Source organism: Acanthopagrus latus, chromosome 4, assembly GCF_904848185.1.
Source record: "Acanthopagrus latus isolate v.2019 chromosome 4, fAcaLat1.1, whole genome shotgun sequence".
NCBI classification, from domain to species: domain Eukaryota; kingdom Metazoa; phylum Chordata; class Actinopteri; order Spariformes; family Sparidae; genus Acanthopagrus; species Acanthopagrus latus.
This window is the reverse complement of record NC_051042.1, coordinates 2,901,799-2,920,766: the sequence shown is the minus strand read 5'-3', so window position 1 is coordinate 2,920,766 and position 18,968 is coordinate 2,901,799. Positions and strand designations below refer to the sequence as shown.

At 41.4% G+C, this 18,968-nt stretch overlaps 1 protein-coding gene across 4 annotated transcripts in view; it reads right to left on the bottom strand.

Moving 5' to 3' along the window:
• Positions 1 to 18,968, bottom strand: part of ntrk3b (neurotrophic tyrosine kinase, receptor, type 3b) — a 191,991-nt gene that overhangs the window by 26,026 nt on the left and 146,997 nt on the right. For all 4 annotated transcript variants that reach the window (XM_037096655.1, XM_037096654.1, XM_037096653.1 and 1 more), the window contains 2 exons: positions 6,451 to 6,581; positions 1,999 to 2,171 (listed from right to left, as the gene is read on the bottom strand). In XM_037096655.1, coding sequence (XP_036952550.1) covers positions 1,999 to 2,171; positions 6,451 to 6,581 — 304 coding nt within the window. The remainder of the gene's footprint in view (positions 1 to 1,998; positions 2,172 to 6,450; positions 6,582 to 18,968) is intronic.

Sequence of the window (18,968 nt, the reverse complement as noted above, 5' to 3'; positions counted from 1 at the left end):
TCTTTATTTTTAAGTACAACTAAGTTCTTTCTTTCCACACAGGTAACACTTCTACTAAGCATGGGCTAATGTCTAGCTAACCTGCACTTTCTGGGTATTGTTGTATATTGGTGGAATATTCTTAAACGGTGAAATTTGTTAAAATTGGTGACAGGGCATGTGAGCGTGCGAAATATAGTCGGAGCGCAGAGCAGGTTTTAATCCAAAGGCCAGAGCGATAGTTCCGTTGCGATACCGCTAGCAGTACAAGGCCATCCACTGGCTCAAACAGACAGAACACAGAAGGAAGACGAGGTGACAGCCCAAAACAATCTGCTGTTCTTTACAAACTGAAAAGGGTTTCAATCGACAGGCTCTCTCCAGCAACAAAGCCGCTGCACGTCAGTTTAGGCCACATCAGGCACTGTGTCCCACGCTAATTCAGTGGAAAACATCAGGAATTGCTCCCTCTTTTAAATCTGAGCGAACGTGGAGCAATTTCACCGGAGCTGAATGAAATTTTAGGTGAGCAGAGAGCGGTCTTTGAGCGGAGCTGTCTGGTATAACTTTAAGCGATGACCGCCTGTATGAACCTTTAATGCCTTTGCAGCATGTCAGACAGTAACTTGACTGCCCCTTTAATAAGTACACCAAAGCTCCTTACACTGCTAATAAAGCCTTATTCTGGTAGTGTTGGTGCCCTTTTCCACCTATTAAGAATAATTTGCATAATAAAGAATGAGTGTTAGAGGTGTTAAAAAAATTAACTATAACCTACAAGCAGATTTAATTGCAATGATAAACTGTTAAGTGTCTGCACTCTTTTTTTATTAATTCTGTGGCTGTTATACAAGTCTTTGGTGGTTTAAGAGCAGTTTGGTGATTGTCTCAACATTTTGATCTCTTCCAGCCTGTCAAGCAATGGAGTTGCACACATTTACCAGAACAACTTCTCTCAGGCTGTCATTCTCTCACTATCTCTCAGTTTTAGTGTAATTCAATGTTCTTTGTTTTAAAAGTGTGTGTGTAATAACTGGATTCCACTGTAGAGGGATTAGCAGAACTCTTCCCAAGTGTGTGTCTTCTTGTCTCTCCACTTCTATTTAACTTCACAGACATTTGTAGTGGCTGAATGAGCACAGGCCGCCCTCTGATTATCTGAAGGTTGAGCTGGACCTCGCACATCAGATACTCCGTTCATTCCGACAGATTCTCCACACATCTCATTTGTTAAATGTGACCAACAGGACCAATAGACCAAAAATCATCCTCGTCTTGCACCTTGCATGAAAGAATTTCATCATTCGCGACATTGCCTTTCATTTCAGGAATGATTTCCCAACAGAAAGTCTTCACGCACTCTTGAATCCACACACACACACACACACTCTCACACTCAAATCGTGACATGTCATCTTTTTAACTACTGCTCAAACTTCAAAAACAAGATAGACCACACGCTCACACACACACTGCCGCTGTCGACACACTCGAAACAACACACTTCTATCCCAGACTGCTCCTGTGCACACTGACATCAACCCCAGTGAAGCTTCTTATTACCAAAGCGTCGCTGTACCGGCATCATGTCGCTTTTGTTAAAGCTTATCAGAGGTCACTTCCCTCGGTACAGTCTGACATTATGGAACAAAAGCACTAAAGCGCTCATGTTTGCTAACCCAGAAAGCTCTGAAGTAAGCTGGATATTTTATCGGCAGTAGGATTTTGAAAAAAGAATTATTTTTCCTAGACTGACTTAAGTTCAACATTTACATACTGTCAATAAATTGGTGGAAACGTCAATCTAACGGTCCAACCAGCACCATGACTTAAAAGGCTCCTAGCACAGGTGGGAACACACACACACACACACACACACACACACACACTTGCAACGTAATTGCTTTCACCCACTTTAGTCTGTTTCTGTCGGTTCATATGATGAAATTCTAATTTGCTCAGCCAGCACCAGCCTGGTAAATTAAGGTTAAATGGGATTAATGTCAGTGAGGAACTGACCTGAGGAACTTGTTGAGGTCTCCATGCTTCATGTATTCGAACACCATGATGAGAGGGTCTCCATCAACGCACACCCCGTAGAACTTAACAATGTGGTCGTGCTGCAGATTGGTAAGAAGCTCTGCCTCTCTCTGGAAGTCCTTTCTGGCTGACAAGTTGGGGTCTTTAAGTGTCTGCAAGGGAAAATAAAGACATTCACACATTAAGAAAAGGTGAACATTAGAATCAATGGTAATAGGCTGCCCCATTCTAAAGCCTCCTTTTTTTCTGACTTCTGATTCAACTCACATCCTTCGCAGCCCTCACAGTCCCTTGTGCCAGTCAGACGGCAAATTCCAGTGATGATTCATGTAAGCAGGCTTAAACTCCACTATTTCATCGCGTTAGACTCAGGCAGCACATTCACAGTCACCAGAGGCTGAATCCTACAGTCTTGCTGGTCTCCTGGCCTTGGTTCTAGCAAAGTCATGAGGTTGTTGGTAATGTATTTGAGTGAAATGGCTCAAGAACTGCTGGGTGGATTACCATGAAGATCCCCAGTAATTCTTCATAATTGTGGTCATCTGTTGACTTTTCATCCATTGGATCCAAAAGGTTGACGTTTCCCAACATTTTGTTCTTCACATTCAGATTAGCCTTAGTTGCATAAATCATCTGTGTTTAGTGTTTTTGGATTTTTGGATGCTAAGGCACTTGGGATGTACACTGAATGTTAGCTCCCAAATATGAGCATGTTAGGATTGTCACTGTCAGCATGCTGGCATCCTCTCATCAGCGGTTAGTTTAAAGCACTCCTGTGCCTAAGATGGTTGTAGACCCTAAATCATGTTATCCTGGCTGTGGTGGAGCCAAACAATATCCTCTGAACAAATTTTTATACCACATAATCTGTTTTCTTTTGTTACTGCCTCCAGCTCATGTTGTTGATTCTCTTGTTTGCCCATCTCTTTCTCAACCCCCACCGGTACAAGCACCAGCTAGACCAGATAACAGTGACAATAACAGGGGAATTCAGTTGCTCTTCGATGACAGGGATCTCCTGATAGTCGACAGTAAACGCACCACTGAGTTTACACTAAACTCTGGTATGTTTCTTTTATCTTTATCAATAAAGTTTGGAATTTGAAGCAGTCAGTCCTGATTGCACAACATTATCTCATTTGTTTTTTCAAATATATACAGTAGGTGGATATGTATTATATCCACCTATTAATCCTGAACATAGTTTATAGGCCAGGAATCACTACAGCCTTAGAGTTCAGAGAGTACAGGTGCAGCCGGCTGGAGCAACTGTACTGAGACAAATTGATCTCATTGGTAAAATGATCGGACATGAAGGGCCTTGAACTCCTTTGATGTGGAGTACACATGAAATACCAAGTCTTGATGGAATCTCAGTTAAGATGCTCCGTCTCATAAAAAAAAGACGGAAAAAAAACCCCAGAATAACCACAGTAATGTTCCTCACTGCAGCCTCGGTTGGAGGAAAAACACTCTTCTTGACACTTCATCTGCAACCGCTAGTTGCTTCTCTTGATCTCCTTGGCCTTGAGAACTGCTTCCCCAGCCTGCTGCTGACGCTATTACAGATGGAAAGACCTTGGGATGGAAATACATTTACTCATACGTGCTCTTCTTGCAGGGAAGTGCTGGAGGTGGTTGAGATGTACGACAGAGTAGGTAAAATGGCCATAAAATTCTATTACCAAATCAAACCGCACTCTTAAGGAAATGTTTCTTGTCTGGGCGTCCCTCCAAAACAATACCTTCAAGTGCTCGACTACGATAAATTGAGGGAAAGAGCTGCAATGAATTTTCCCTTTGTTGACCTTTAAGCGTATTCAGAGAATCTCTTTCTGCTTTATCGCAGACAAGAACATGTTCAGATGAAAATGCACATCGCACTGTGTTTTTACAAATAAAGAGGAGCCTGTAGAGGAGGATTATTATAAAACAGTTTAATGCTCTTGAATGTTCTTTTTTTGTTAATCCTGTGAGGAAGTGACAGCCAGACATATCTTAACTCTCCCACTAACTTCTCCCGTCGTCAAGGTCAGGCTGCTTTTCTAACATTTTTTTTTTCTTATCCTGGGGAGGTTTGCTGAGTCTGCAAGCTCACATTCAGCATCATCCACCTTCAAATTCATACAGATACTTGAATTAACACTTGGAAGCTGCCAAGCACAACTTAATGTTGAGCACTGTCAGCGACCACAGAGGGACAAAGCTTCTAAATGCTTTAAGTGCTTTAAAACAAAGCATCAAGTGCACTGGGGTATTAACTTTGCTGCTCAGTAATTGCCGGTCCCTTGGCTGTTCCTCGGACTACTTTTAAATAGGTACAAAGACAGGTAGAGGTTGAGGCGCACAGCCCCACATGGGAGAGTCCTGACCCACCAAACAGAAGACTTTCTGTTTTGATCTACATTGTGTCTCAATACTCCCCACCAACAATGTCAATTTGTGACATTTTCATATTGGTACTGGTATAATGATGAAGATTCAGCATTCAGGGAGAAGAAAAAAATATTTGTCAATGTCATCTGGAGGAAAAGTTTGACATTTTGAGAAATACACTTGTGCCCATTAACTATACTACAGTCTGGAGGCAGTTAGCTTAGCCTAGCTAATGAGTCAGACAGACTATGGCTGTGTCTGAAATCACTCATACATTTCCAGTCTTGACTCCCCATGCAACTCTGAGCAGTTTAATCAAGAGTGAAAAGTGACTTGAGATCTGGATACTTACTAACTCTCATCATATTGCATCATCACTGACAGAGCTGTTTATAACAGAGGGGTAGCTAACTAGCAGTATTTGGTAGTGTAAAGGAAGCTTTTGGCCATGTCAAGCCGAACCACGCCATCACCAGTCTACCTGCACTAAGTTGCCTGGATTGGATGATCTCTGAATTGGAGCCAAAGTGCGCCTCCCTCGCCTCTTCATGGACCACGTTCATGCTTGTACTTCAGACATCTGCTGTTATCTACTCTTTCTTTGTGTTCACTTTCAGCTCTTACAGGGTGTGTTACAAGTTCCCATGAAGTCAAAATCACTGTTTTAGTGTTTTTTTTGTTCACATATGGCTTGCTCCATATTCCAGCTATGCACCAGTATTGGGCCCAACAGTGGCGAAAAAAGACTTTTTGTAGGTTTTTTTTTAAAGCTGTTTTAGTGTTTAGTGAAAATCATTTGATGACTAACCCTGCACTCGGGGGGCGTATATTCATTTGTCATCATTAAAGGCTTTCTTCATTTGACGGCGCTGCGGTGGATGTATGAAAAGAAGAAGAGGAGTGTGTTGTTCAGGACCAAACCTCACGGATTACTGTGCAGAACACAACTGTACATCTTTATTCATCAATTTGGGTGAAGCTGGGACATTATTGTTTCATAGCAAAGGTTTTAAATAACTAAATATCAGGGGACTTTTATAGTGAAGATGTTATAGGAAATGTTCACTGAATCATCGTAGCTTGTCCAATGACACTGCGGGGAGGAAGAGTACTTAGAGCGGCTCCTCTGACCACATACCGAGTCAAGCTGAGCCATGTGTACAGAGAAGCCCCATAAGCCTGGTAGAATCAGACTTATAATGATGGTGGGCTTTGGCATTAACAGGAAACTGTCCCTTAAGCCAGTTGGCCCAGCTACTGGACTTTAACCTTAGCAGTTAGAATGCAGATATAAGTCTGGGTCAGCATCTGTTGCTCGGATGAGGGTAGGATTCAAGGACACTTTACAGGTGCAGAAAAAGTTTTGTGATGTAATGGGAAACTTTTTGTAAGACCAGTGGAGGTAGATAAGTAAGGATGATGGCAGGACTACCTGCCTGTAAAACCAGTAGGGCCAGCAATGGCAGTTTAGCTTAAGCAGATACAATGTAGATATAAGGCTGGGTCACGCTACTGTGAACCTGCTCTTTGCTCGGCAGAGAGTCGGATTTAAAGGCAGCTTAAATGTAAGTTAGGTCAGGGCTGGAGAATGATGTCGCCTGCCAGAGGGATCAGTAGATTTATGATGGCCATGACTGATAGCCAGCACAGCTGCAGGGCCTGCTGATAGGTCCAAACATAATGTAACACCAATATTGGCCTGCTCACACAACTTTGTTACATTTTACAGTGTACTGTTAACTAACCCCAAACGTAACCCTAACTACAACTACTACTACCTACTTTTTTGTTTTTCTATCATATACAGTTCACTATATAGTAACTAGGGAGTTATTTCTGACAAAGCCATCGTCTGACACTTAACCCCTCATTATATCACACACTTTTACTATGATATAATGTGTTAAGTAGTGAGATTAAGAGGTAGCTGGCAGGAAGTAAGTACTGCGGACAGAACTGTTTCCTTGTTACCCAAAATGTCACATGGTTATGTAATGCTATTCATAACACACATCTACACACACACACACATACAGCGGCACGGTGAAGATGTACCTTGACAGCCACCAGCATCTTGTCCTTGGTGGGGCTGAGGTTGTAACACTCTGCCAGGAAGACTTTACCAAAGGCTCCTTCACCCAACTCCCTTTTCAGGATGATGTCTCTCCGCTTTATGTGCTGGACAACTAAACACAGACAGACAGGGAGAGAAAAGAGAGTGAGAGTCATTTAAAAAAAATAAAAATAAAAAATGTACCTCAGATATTAAGCTTTACAACCTTGTTATAGGACAGAAAGCCTCACTATATTTGCAGAGAAATAACTTTAGAATGAGAACTTTACCCCCCAAATTAATATTTTGTCTTGATCTCTCAAACCTGGGAATTAACAAGTGGAAAAGAGGAAAAGAAGAAAGCGAGAAGGGAAGAATATGAAGGCGCCTGAGTGTCAGATTGCATACAAAGAGAGAGACAGATACAGTGTAATGAGAGCTGCAGCTGCTGCACAGTGGGTGCAGCTACTTTGTAGTATTTTAAATTCTAGTCAAGATCTGGAGTTTCTAAAGACACAGTGGATCATATTTCATGAATTACAATGGAGGGTGCGCAAAGGGATGCACTCGACATCTTAAATTCTCTGTTTGATGGAATGGTGAATCAATAAAGCAGAAAAAAAACCTCTTGAATATTTAAATATTTCTCTTTATGTAAGTGTGGAAAAAAGCAAGTACTGGATGTGTTTGTCAAACTAATAATAAATGTTTTATCCAACTTTGAAGCTACTTAAGAGAGAATATTGGCAACATTAGGGTTCAAGTGGTTTTAAATCTCTAAAGCGCAAATAAACGGCGAGATGACATTGGACCTGCCGGGCTGCAAATCTCTTATCTGGATTCCTTGGTATTAGTGTTGGCATTGAAACGAACCGCGGGGGACATTTTCTAATGAGAACAGAATTGTAAAATGTCTGTTTCTGAGGCAAACAAAACAACTATCAGAGCAGAGTCAGAAAAAACAGTCCCTCTGTCTCTCCCTATACTTCTTATTCTATTTCTCCTAATAACTCACTCCAACAGGATCATTTCAGACTCACTGGACGTTTTAGTCCATCTAGTTTGGAAACTGTAACCTTTAATCTTTTCCTGTCCCCTCTTGATCTTGTTCGCAGTTAGGGCTGGGGAACATATCAGTTTTACATCATTATTGAGACATACGACTATGCTGTATATTGTCTTAAAATGTGGAGAAGTCTTTATAATGATATGGTGTTTATTCTGTATTTCTTATTTGATATATTTCCATACCAATTTAAACAACATGTCCGCAGAGCATCATGAGGTCCACAGAACACTGTGTGAAGCCAGAAGGGTATCGCAAACATTACAAACACTAAACACCAAGCTGATCTGATCTGATATTTTGGGATATTCATCTATGACCATATCACGCTTACAATATTAGCAATCACAGAATTGTAGCTCAGTCTCTTAATCTATCAATTACTCCAACAAAAGTGTTACATCTGGACTCTTGTGAGAGTATCAAGCTGAATAGGAGAACAAGATAGAAGAAAAGACAGGATGATGAAACAGACAGTATAGAGCCTGGTGGGTATCGGGGGTAACATTTTTCCCCCTCATACCTGCCAGGCTCAGTGTGAAAGAGCTGAGGAGGCGTAGGAGTTGTTGGCTCGGGAACAGAACTGCTCCGGATGCCTCACCCTGAATAAAATATGACGGCTTGTAGGTTTACCATGTAAACTCCACTGCTTCCATAAATATGTGCACATACTGTATGCATGGCTTTATATTTATACATGGTTTCTAACCACAACACATTTCAATAAAGATGACAGAATATACGTGAGTGCTCATCATCACAGCAGTCAAAGTTAGGCTGTTTTATTTTGGCAGACTTGACTTAACTTCATTTGGACAGTTAAGTCAATACCTTTGGACAGCTTTTTTAAGCTGGCCTGTGACTACAGACGATGATTCTTCAGAGACATCATGCATTGTTTTCACAATATATTTTCAGGCTTCCCATACCGTACATTCTTGTTAGCCAAGTCGAATGCCTCCCCTACAGACAAGTAAACTTCAAGGATCTTTATCCATCCTCCATCTGTGGGTTCTTTAAACCACACGAGTGGTCTTACAGATATCATATAAAATATGTCAGTGAGGACTCCGAGCACACAACACAGTGTATACTGTGGAAACACTGCTGTGCCTGCAGCAGGAGCCCATGAGCTGTTCCATCGGCTGTCATCAGCAAACATAATAGAGACAGAGGCGCCCTGAAACTCTGAGGCCAGTCAGTGATGCTTCAGTGTTGTTGCAGATGAAGGGATCATCCTCCCCTTAGTTAATGTTGATATACCCGTCAGCTTTTGGTTCTTATCTCTACAGTTTACAATGTCGATGGGGACAAAATTAGGCTGCCGATTGAATTTCTCAGTACAAGTAGAAACAACAGGTCCTTGATTTTAGACAGAGGTAAATGAAAGCAGCTTCTCATCTCTAACCAGTAACCATCAACTGTTGATTTAAATGCAAAACAATGTAACTTTGTGGAGAAAGAATATGTATGTTGTAAAATACTGACGCTCTGAATTGGCGCTGAAGCTGCCAATCCACAGCACCAGTATTTGAGAATCTGATTATGAGATTCAGCATCTCCCAGGAAAATGGGAGACATTATGTTCCTATAAATCAACTAAAATATGCATATTTCATCAACTGTTAGTAGCTGGCTAATGAGGCTACCTTTTTATTTTCTACCGGTTAATTTTAAAACAAATCTTGAATATGCACATAATGGGAAGCATGAAATCATGCTAAATGAACAAAGCTAAAACTGCATGTCACCAACAAAGACCCAGCTTCTTGTATAGTGTACAACAGTGTAGAGCTTAATAACCCTATTTAGGTTAGATCCAAGTTTTTACTTTCACACAAAATTACAAACAACTCTTTTGCTGGAACTGCTAGAGAGTAAACCTGGCTGACAGAGCTGCTAACATTAGCCTTGATGATATGATTGCATTCAATTGCTTCCACACAGTGGCCATTAACAGCAGATGTGCTACTTGTGAGCATGTCTTTTTTAAAAGGTGTAATTTGTCAGAAATGGAAAGAATTTGACGTTAAAAACTACAGGGGTCAACATAGCCGCTAACTGCTGCTGTAAGCCAGTATCTCAGTTCACCATGGAGCTAAGTGGCCCTGTTAACTGAATGGAGTCTGTCCACAACACAACCTCAGATGACGAGGGAGTCACTGTTGGCCTCCCAGTAAACATGGCTGGACACCACACAGCCTCTTAGACAAACATATTCTGGAGGATGGGAGATAAAGAATGGAGGTGATTTACATCAGCTCGGACCAGGACAATGACTATGACTGTATTTTTCTTCATGGTTGGGATTTTTTCAGTTCATTTGTTTATTCACCAGAATAAGAATAACTTTCTGTTTTCAGACTTAACAGCTATTATATTAGGTTAGGTTTCAATTTAGCCTGGTATGCTAACATTTGCTGTTTACCACCACCACCTACTCTTTCTATGTATAAGGTCTCTGTTAGCTTCATTAGCTTAGTGCATTGCTTTAACAGGCTGGCTACACTTGCACAAAGTTAGAGGTGTGAATTTCTTACTGGACATCTGCTCTCTAGGGGAGGGGTTTAGCAAATGGTCAGTTTAAATAATACTTAAGCCCAACAGTCTCTGAGTTATGAAGTTGTGATTTTCCTCCATCGCCAGGCAAAACTTTTCCCTTCTTTCTGGCTGCTGAACCCTTGCCGCCTGTGATTGAATGATTTTCTGTGAGAGATTATAAATGGGAGGCACTCATTTCTTGCAGTGTTTGCTGAGGCTTTACCCAAAAGAACATCACCAAATGGTTTAATCTCTGAAATGTTTCCTCATTCATGGAAACGGATTACTAGTTCAGTGTGACTGTTCCTCTCGGTTTTTCATTTCTTTCCCCTTTTTGTCACGTCTCCAGACTGTTGGACATGAACACGTTGAGGAGGTGATTCATAAAAAATCGCACCTGCTCCTCTGGTGCTTCAGTCAGATGGTATCTTCAACCATCATTTCTGAAATCAGTGTTAAATATGAAGAAATGTCCCAGTTTTAAAGTAGATCAGAACTGAAGTGTCTGCAGAAACTGGCAGCCAGTGTGCTGGGTGAGAGCCCCACGAGGGACGCTAACACATCACTGCTGTCAAAGCTTCATCCTCTAAAATATCTGCTTTCCAAGAGCTGAGAAAAACATCCTTAAGTCGATACACATACATTTTAATTCTAAATATGTTATGACTGGATTTCTCAGGCCAAATGTCTCTGACACTTTCTCGGCTGATAAAGGAACAGTGTTTTTTTTTTTTTTCCTAAAGTCTGAAGAGTTTCCAGACTTTACATCTATTCCCCTCTGAATCCTATCTCTACTTCTCTACTGATGTACTTTCCTAAAGAAATATGAATAATCTTTATCCCTAGGCCTCTTTTACTTTAATTCTCTTCAGTGCACTCCTCCATCATTCGTGATCATTAGAGGATCAGTGTTGGCCTTACTATCTCCTGTCATGCTTAAGATCCAGCTATTGAAGCTTATTCTATTGTTGCACCCATCATTACACTTCTCTAGATGAGATAGTTGGTGAAATGCCAAAAAATGTAAAACTGTGAAGGTTGTCATCTATCAGCAGGCTCAGAAACTCTCTTCAGCGCATAATATATGGAATATGATATATTTCTTTGGCCAACTTTTCCTGAGAAGTATTTGATTGTTGTCGTGACTTTTACTTCTTTTATCTTGTGCTTTGCAGTTGAGTTGGAGTGATATTTCATAGATGGATTTCTTATCTCATTGCATCTGTTTTAATCATATTTTATCAGTTGTATCAGGAAATGTTTACTTCCATCTCGTCGTTATGTAAATTAATGACACAGAAGAACAGTAACTGTTAATTTAGCTTCATCCTTTCTTTCTGACTTGTTTGCCTCGGCTGCTCCACATTGTTCTCATCAGTCCTTCAATGGATGCTCGATGAACTCTTTCTGCACTTTTACTCCAGGTTTTGTTTGTAAAGATCCCTTTTTTTTGGCTCATTAGAAGGCATTAGACGTTACGGGCTGTGATCTGGTACAGTCAGACATCCAAAATGCGCCTCAAAGGTGCACAGTGTAGTTTTTGGGGAAGAAGAGAGAGATCTGCATTGACTGATTTCTTTATGCCTAAACAAACTAAACAAACAGGCTCTTCCTTTTCAACTCTGAATGAACTGAATAAACAAACTGGCCTTAAAGGACGACACAATTTCATACTGTGTTACTTTGTTTATATGTGGCGGACCCTGCCACCTTTCTAGCGTCAAACAGTGTTCTGGGGGCCCAATTGTCGTCTGAGAACGGCTTGTTTATTCTGTTCTATAAATATAAATATTGCCACGTTTATTTTAATACATTAATATTGTAACTATTAACATTGAATTGTGTTTAAATTTCCTCTCCAGACTACACAGTGCTCTGTTAAACTGTAGGTATTAAAATATGTCCAGAAAACAAACAAAGAAACGTCACTCTATTTTCAAATCTTTCAGGAATTAATGACCATCTAATGCTATCAGATTGGAACACAGCCACATGTGCATTACTTTGTGTTTGACACATGGGAGAAACACTCTTTCATAAACCTTTCTTAAAGGGTAACTCCACTAATTTATTCTATGTGCCCTGGAATAATTAAAGGACTATATCTGGATTATATATATATTTAGTGGTTTTACAACTGAGTCTGACAAATCATCAGTCTGACAGTGTTACTAGAGTGCAGAGCTAACTCACTGGACTGCCCCAAAATGATTTGCTGGCTAAATTATGTCCAGTTGAATTGAAGGGTAACTCCACAAATTGTGACATCACTCAGTGGCTAAGTTGTATTGTGGGTAATGTAGGTGGCATTGCACTTCTATAATACTGTTGATGTGAATTGTTATCAACAATTTAAAAACTATTGATAATGTTGGTGCCCAAAAAGTTCCTCTTTAAAACAAGATTAAACTGTTAACAATTTCCCCAATTTCTATTTCTCTCTGACTGTTATTATCATTTCTTTCCTTCACTCTTGAAGCTCAAACAAGAATGTTTAACTTATTTTGCCAATGGTAATACTACTTATATGTAGACAGTACATTACTCCACCAGCTGGGCAAAGTGAGGAGATTCCAAATTTATATTACAACTGACTGGAAACTGACTTTAAAACAGTTGAATAATGTCTGCACAGCTGCAGCCAATTAGTGAAAGAAAATATGGGTTCTCCAGAGGAAACTACAATGTCCACAACTAAGGCTGGAAAATTGAAAAACTCTTGAACTCTCCATTTGCACAGGTTGCCCCCACTTCCTTATTTCCTGAAGGTAAATATTCAATCTAGGTTTGTTGCATTCAGCTGCTAAATAGTCACTGGCCACCTCAGTCCTCCCCACTGATGGGAATGAAGTAGCTATTATTGGAGCGTGCCTATCGACAGTGGCGAGGACAAGTTACTTTAACCTTCAGTTTCCTCTGCAGGCAGACTCGGGCTGCATCCTGCAGCCTATTTACCCAGAGTGGCACGCTGAAAAAGCCCTGAGATTAAATCTCCATCCGGCAGCTCAGCATCATTCATTTGTCCTGGCTCACCTGAGGCCTCGACGCCAGCAAACATTCTCCCTGGAGGCTGAGAGACAACGCGGCACCGAGATTTACTCAGCTAGTCAGGTCAGGCTGCTGGGGGAGCACAGATGTTCGGAGGGCTTTGTTCTGCACCTATGTCTGTGTGTGTGTGTGTGTGTGTGTGTGTGTGTGTGTGTGTGTGTGTGTGTGTGTGTGTATTTCAATGCAACTCCCTGCCAACTTTCCCCAGTTTCAGTCTGTGTGTGTGTCTGTTTGTGAGTGCGTTTGAGGATGTGTTTTTCTCCAACTACCTGCCAACTTTGTGCACTCGTGTGTGTATTTCTGCCTCACAGGTATGTGTGTGTATGTGTGTGTAAGAGTGTGTGCGTGAGTATTTTTCTGCCTGACAGCCTCCCTGAGTGTGTGTTGTGGGTCAATCGATGCGTGTCTCCTGGTCATTGACAACATGCCGTTTGCTGGGTCGATGCTTTAATATTGAGAAGCGGAGGCTCAATCAAAAACACTGAGAACATCCTCCAAAACCTCCACTTCAGGCCTACATTCAGTCTCTTTGTACATGTAGTTACTTGTTCTAATTCTTCACAGCTCAGGCCATTTTGTTCTTAAAAAAAGAATTTTGATAAATGCTACAAACCAAACAACAAAGGATTCTAAGACCTATTCACTGATAATATAAAATATGACTATCAGTGTTTTTCTGAGACTTACAAAGAAATTAAAAGGGAAATTATTTTTTAAGAGATCACTAAAAATGTATTTAGAGTTCAGCTTGTCTACAAAAACAGCACCACAGGATGCTAATGGTTAGGTGAGAGGAGCTCATCCAGCAGCTAATAGCATACAAACAGCTCCCTGCCATTAAATTCACTGCAGCACAGGGACTCTGGGTCTGCTGGCATCGTTGGGCAACAGTGACATGAGCAGCAGCATTTACTGTTGACTCTCAGCAGGTATCTCCTGCTAACCTGCTGCGGCTGGCTGACTGCCGGCCTGTGTTTGTGTCGCTGCTGGCCGGCCTGGGTGAACACCGGACCTTGTGTGAAAAACCACATATGCCTGCCTAAGCTGTGACAACAACAACAACAAAAAATTCTAAAAAAAACTAAGACTAGGCTATGCCCCGGGAAAAGCAAGCAGATAGGCTATTCTCCATTTTTTTTCTAGATATTCTGATGTCATTGTATTTCATAATTTCACTTTTCTTAATAACACCGTATTTCACAATGACACTTTTAATTTCACAAAGTTAGCTTTTTGACAGTGGATTTGACAGCAGAGCTCGCACCTTCACCTTTCAGCCGGTCTGTCCTCAGCTGCACTGACTGACTGACTGGGGCTGGTTCTGCTCAAAAAGAACAAAAAATAGTCGTATGAAGAATGAAAAAGAAAGTAGTAGTAGTAGTCCAAAACCGGAAGAGGTCGGAACTCTAACAAGACATGTACTGATGTATAAAAAATAACTTTATTGTCATTCCAATCTATTTCAGCTTGTGGCCTTCATCATCCTGCAAGGTCACTCAGCTTATTCAGGAGATGGAACCCTGTTTTCTCACCGCCACACACCTGGGCAATCCTTCTGTCCTCTGGCATGAATGATAGATTGCTGGTTTCAGAAATAGAATGGGATTTCTGTCCAATTGTCAAATAGTCCCTTTACTTACGGCCAGCTAGCTCCATTGTGTTGCTACAGTGAAAACTTTGAAGGAGTAACATCATGCAGATTGTTGCCACTGTTTAAACAGGATCTTCAAGTCGATGCTGAGGAATTTACTTGAGCTAACAAGATAGTCTGGCTAATAGGATGACTAGCCGCCTAACATATGCAGCCTTGTTAGGCTAAATAATAGGAACTGTTTGTTCTCTCTGTCTGTGTAAAGTGGTCGTTTCCTGTAGAAGCCAGTCCATTGATTCATAATCATGTTTTACATTTTTGCTCTAGTTCACAGGAACTAACTGTATTGACACTGGTTAAGCCTGCTGTAGAGAGGCAGGGGACGTGGGATTGGCTGAAACATGAGGGTACAGTGATTCCTGACACACTTTCTTAAAATGTACTACTTTGAAAAGAGTATCTTCATCCATCATCCATCCATCTTCTTCTGCTTATCTGTGGTCAGGTCTCCCATGAAAAATAAGAATAAGGTCACACCATTTGAAATAATGACCTTCATTTCTCAAGTTATTTCACACCCAATATCATACCACAGCATAATAGACCAACTAGTCCTCCATGGTCAAGTTAGCACTACTAAAAATACAATGTCTGGTTACATTTTTAAAATAAAGGCAGCAAAGCTACCCAGGTTAAAGGCTAACTCCACCAATTTCAATACTGATGTGTGTTTGCAGGTTTTGTAGAGTACTACTGCATATGTGAAAAAGTAGTGTAACACCTTTAGTGGCTCCAGAGGGAGCTGCGTGTAATCTGACAAACTGTCTGCAGTCGTGTCATTCAGTGGCCAGGTTGCATTGTGGATAATACAGTCAGCCAGGGTATAAAAAGGAAAAAAAAAAGAGTGTGTAGAATAATAAGATGATATTTTTGTCTTGGCTGTATTGATTATGATCATTTGTTTTTGTGTGAAATGACTGGAGGCAATTAATCGGATTACATGCATCTGAGTCTGGAGCCACAAAAGGCTTTATTACTACTGTTTTCACACATGTTGTAGTGCTCTCCAAGAGCTACAAACACAGTTTAATGTGGAAAATTGGTGGAGTTACCCTTTAAGGAGAAGGTTTAATGTAGAGCAGCTGATCTTGTGTGTGTACGCATGGAGTTTCTGGCTGTTAGTGCTATACAGAGTCTTTTAATGGCTCCATACCACAACACCTATATATAGAGATAGAATTGTGATTGACTTCCTTTTGAGGATAGTGTGTCCCTAAGCTCACCCTCACTGTTATTGCTGGATTAAAGTTTTAGCATTAAGTACACTTAAGCACTAAGTACTTTACACTTGCTGCTCAGGGGAGGTTCTTTATAAGTCTAGCAACAAAATAGTTATATTTGCCATCTTAGAGGAGAGGCATGCTACCACCCTGAGCTGAGCGTCCCGACAGATACAGTATAAAAATGTCTCAGTGAAGGCAGAAAAGGACTTTACTTTGGCAAAATGTTGATATTCACAGTTTGTTTAATTCTGCTGCTCAAACAGAGAGTGCAGTGTAGGGCTGGGAATGGAAATGAACTATTTTAATTACAGTGCTGACCTGTCAACACTTGTGAAAATGTGTTACACTTTAACAAGCAGCTCTTTGGTCCAGTGTTAATTCTAAAACAGAATTACTCCCTACATGCTTTCATTACCTGCACTGGTCAGTCTTAGCTTACAGGGGTAGTAATATTTTAATTGACTCTAGCTTGTATTTAGCTTTTAGTTTGCAAAAGGTTTGCAAACCAATTAAACATGTTTGCAGAAGCAAACATGTTTCATTTACTCTTTAATTTATTTTCGTCTGGAGGTTTGTCTGATTGGATCTTCAGTGAATTCTAAAGGGGGTTTCAGTCTATCTGGATATAGTTTTCATAGGACTGCACCTGGCATCGACATGCATCTTCTTTAGAGCTCCAAGTTTCCATTTGGCTCCTTTCTGTGCTGAGCTGAAAGGAACTCATCTTGGACTTGAGTAACAAATTAAAGTGGGTTGTTTGCATTCACAACTGGCTAGCCTCCGGGGCTGTTCTCCTTCAAACTATAATTCATGGAATCACAGCCTTGGAACATGATAACTGCCTTTCAATCAATCTGCTCTGCATTTCCATTCATTTGCGGAGCTTTCAAGCTGCCAAATTACTCACTCCTTGTCACTGCTGGAAACATTTTAATCTTCAGAAACATCACCTTGAGCATAATTGTGTCTCTGTCACACTAAAGTATAAGGGACAGAATGGGGGTTTGTCCGAGCTGTGCCCACATGTGATATCCCTAATAACATGGGTACAATAAAAGGCTATGCGTTTTACTCCAGCATCAAAAGCTATTGTCTATATTTGGCTGGCGGGATGTGACAAATCCGTAATTAAAATAGCATGCTGACTGATAAAACAAAGCCACTTGCTGGGAGAAGCGAATCCAGTGAGATACAGATCTGCCATTAGGCTAAAGAATTGTCCTTTGCCTTTTCTGCCCTTATCTCCTTAATGCGGCTACATTTCCCCAGGATTGGCCTTTTACAGCTGAAAAAAAAAAAAAGCTGATCTCAACAAACGTCCTGATCAGTCACGGCTCGCCTGTTTACTGCAGCGAAAGTCGAGGCCACCGGTTCACCCGGAAGAGGAACCAATTGTATGACGCCACTTCACGTTTTTTAAATTGCCATCAGAACGACAACTGTGCTCACACGTTCCTCACAATGCCCCCAATCTCTCTGTTTACAACTGCTTGTGTACAGGTTCAGCTGGAGGGCAGCCACAATTGGATCATATTTATGTTATTTGTTGATGTTTTTTCCCACAGTGAGGGAGTGACAGCAGCACTTCTGCTGTTTTCCCTGACAGCCAAGACACTGTGAGCTCGGGCTTTCCTTTACAGCTATTAAACTGATGGTTCAATATATATATGTTTCGCCAGGATTGACTTGAAGATCAACCACTCATGAATAATACATATGGTACGGTGCACTGGAATCACTGGCGTGAGCTCTGCAGCAGCCGATTTCCCGTCGCATGCAGCTGTTTTAACAGAAGCCAGCATGGCAGAGAGCAGCAACAGACTGCTCCTCTTCCTGCACTTTACTGTTATTGTTGGAGCTGCTTTCAAAATGCACAGTGGCCGACAGCTGGGAACACCATAAATTACCCCGACGACTCGTGGTGGGAGCAGACTGGGACTGACCAGCACATTAGGGACCTTCTGATGGACATTGGTAGGGAGAGGTGTGGGTGTGTTTAAATGTATGTGTGCTGAACTGAACTAGGGAGCGGTGTGTGTGTGTGTGTGTGTGTGTGTGTGTGTGTGTGTGTGTGTGAGAGAGAGAGAGAGACACCCTGGCAGCCACCTATACTCCTGCAGAAGAAGCTTTCAAGTAAATGAATGAATAAATTATGGATTGGAGCATCAATAAAGCAGCCATATTGTATCTGTAGCAGAGTGAAGCTCTGTGGTTGACATGAAGCTGCAGGACGATCGGGCTGAGCGAGGCCAGCAGGACAACAGGCACCCCAGGGGCCCGAGGGCACCCGAGGGACTACTGGCTCGAGACACAAATCAAAGCATATAGTGGGAGTGGAGCAAAGTCTACGCTTACGTGCACATACATGTGCACCCACTCGTTTGCACTCTCATACACCTACACACATACTGTGAATATACACATGAATTCACAGACATTTCCTTTCCCTGCGTGCGTATCCTGAGGGCAAAGAATATATTCATATTCAGCCAGCGATCGGCAGAGGCAGAAGCCGTTCGGAGCCATTTTGTTTTTCCAGCCGATGGCAGAAAGCTGTGGCCATTACGACCTCATGATGAATTCAGGGTTCATTTCCTACAGCTTCCTTTCTTTTACGCACGCACTTAGAATTACATCTAAAAAAAGATGAGGCACGCAGCATTGGGAGAGTGGGAGGACATCATGTACATCCATGGTCCTGACTTTCAATTCTAGGTGCACTGTAATTGGGGGGGAAGAAGTTTCATTTGCGCCCACTGTCATTTATTCATTAGCTCGCAATCTGATCTCCTGTGTGAGGCTTGAGATGTTATAAATCAGTCACCGGCTGGCCATTAACAATTCATGTGATTCATAATACATAAGAGCCGTCATTTATTTATTTATCACCTCTAAATGGGATTTCCTTCCCTCTCATTGGCTCCAGCTCAGAAGTCAACTTGTGTTAGCCTGACTGACGGCCATTTTGAGAGCGAGCCGAGATGTAAACAA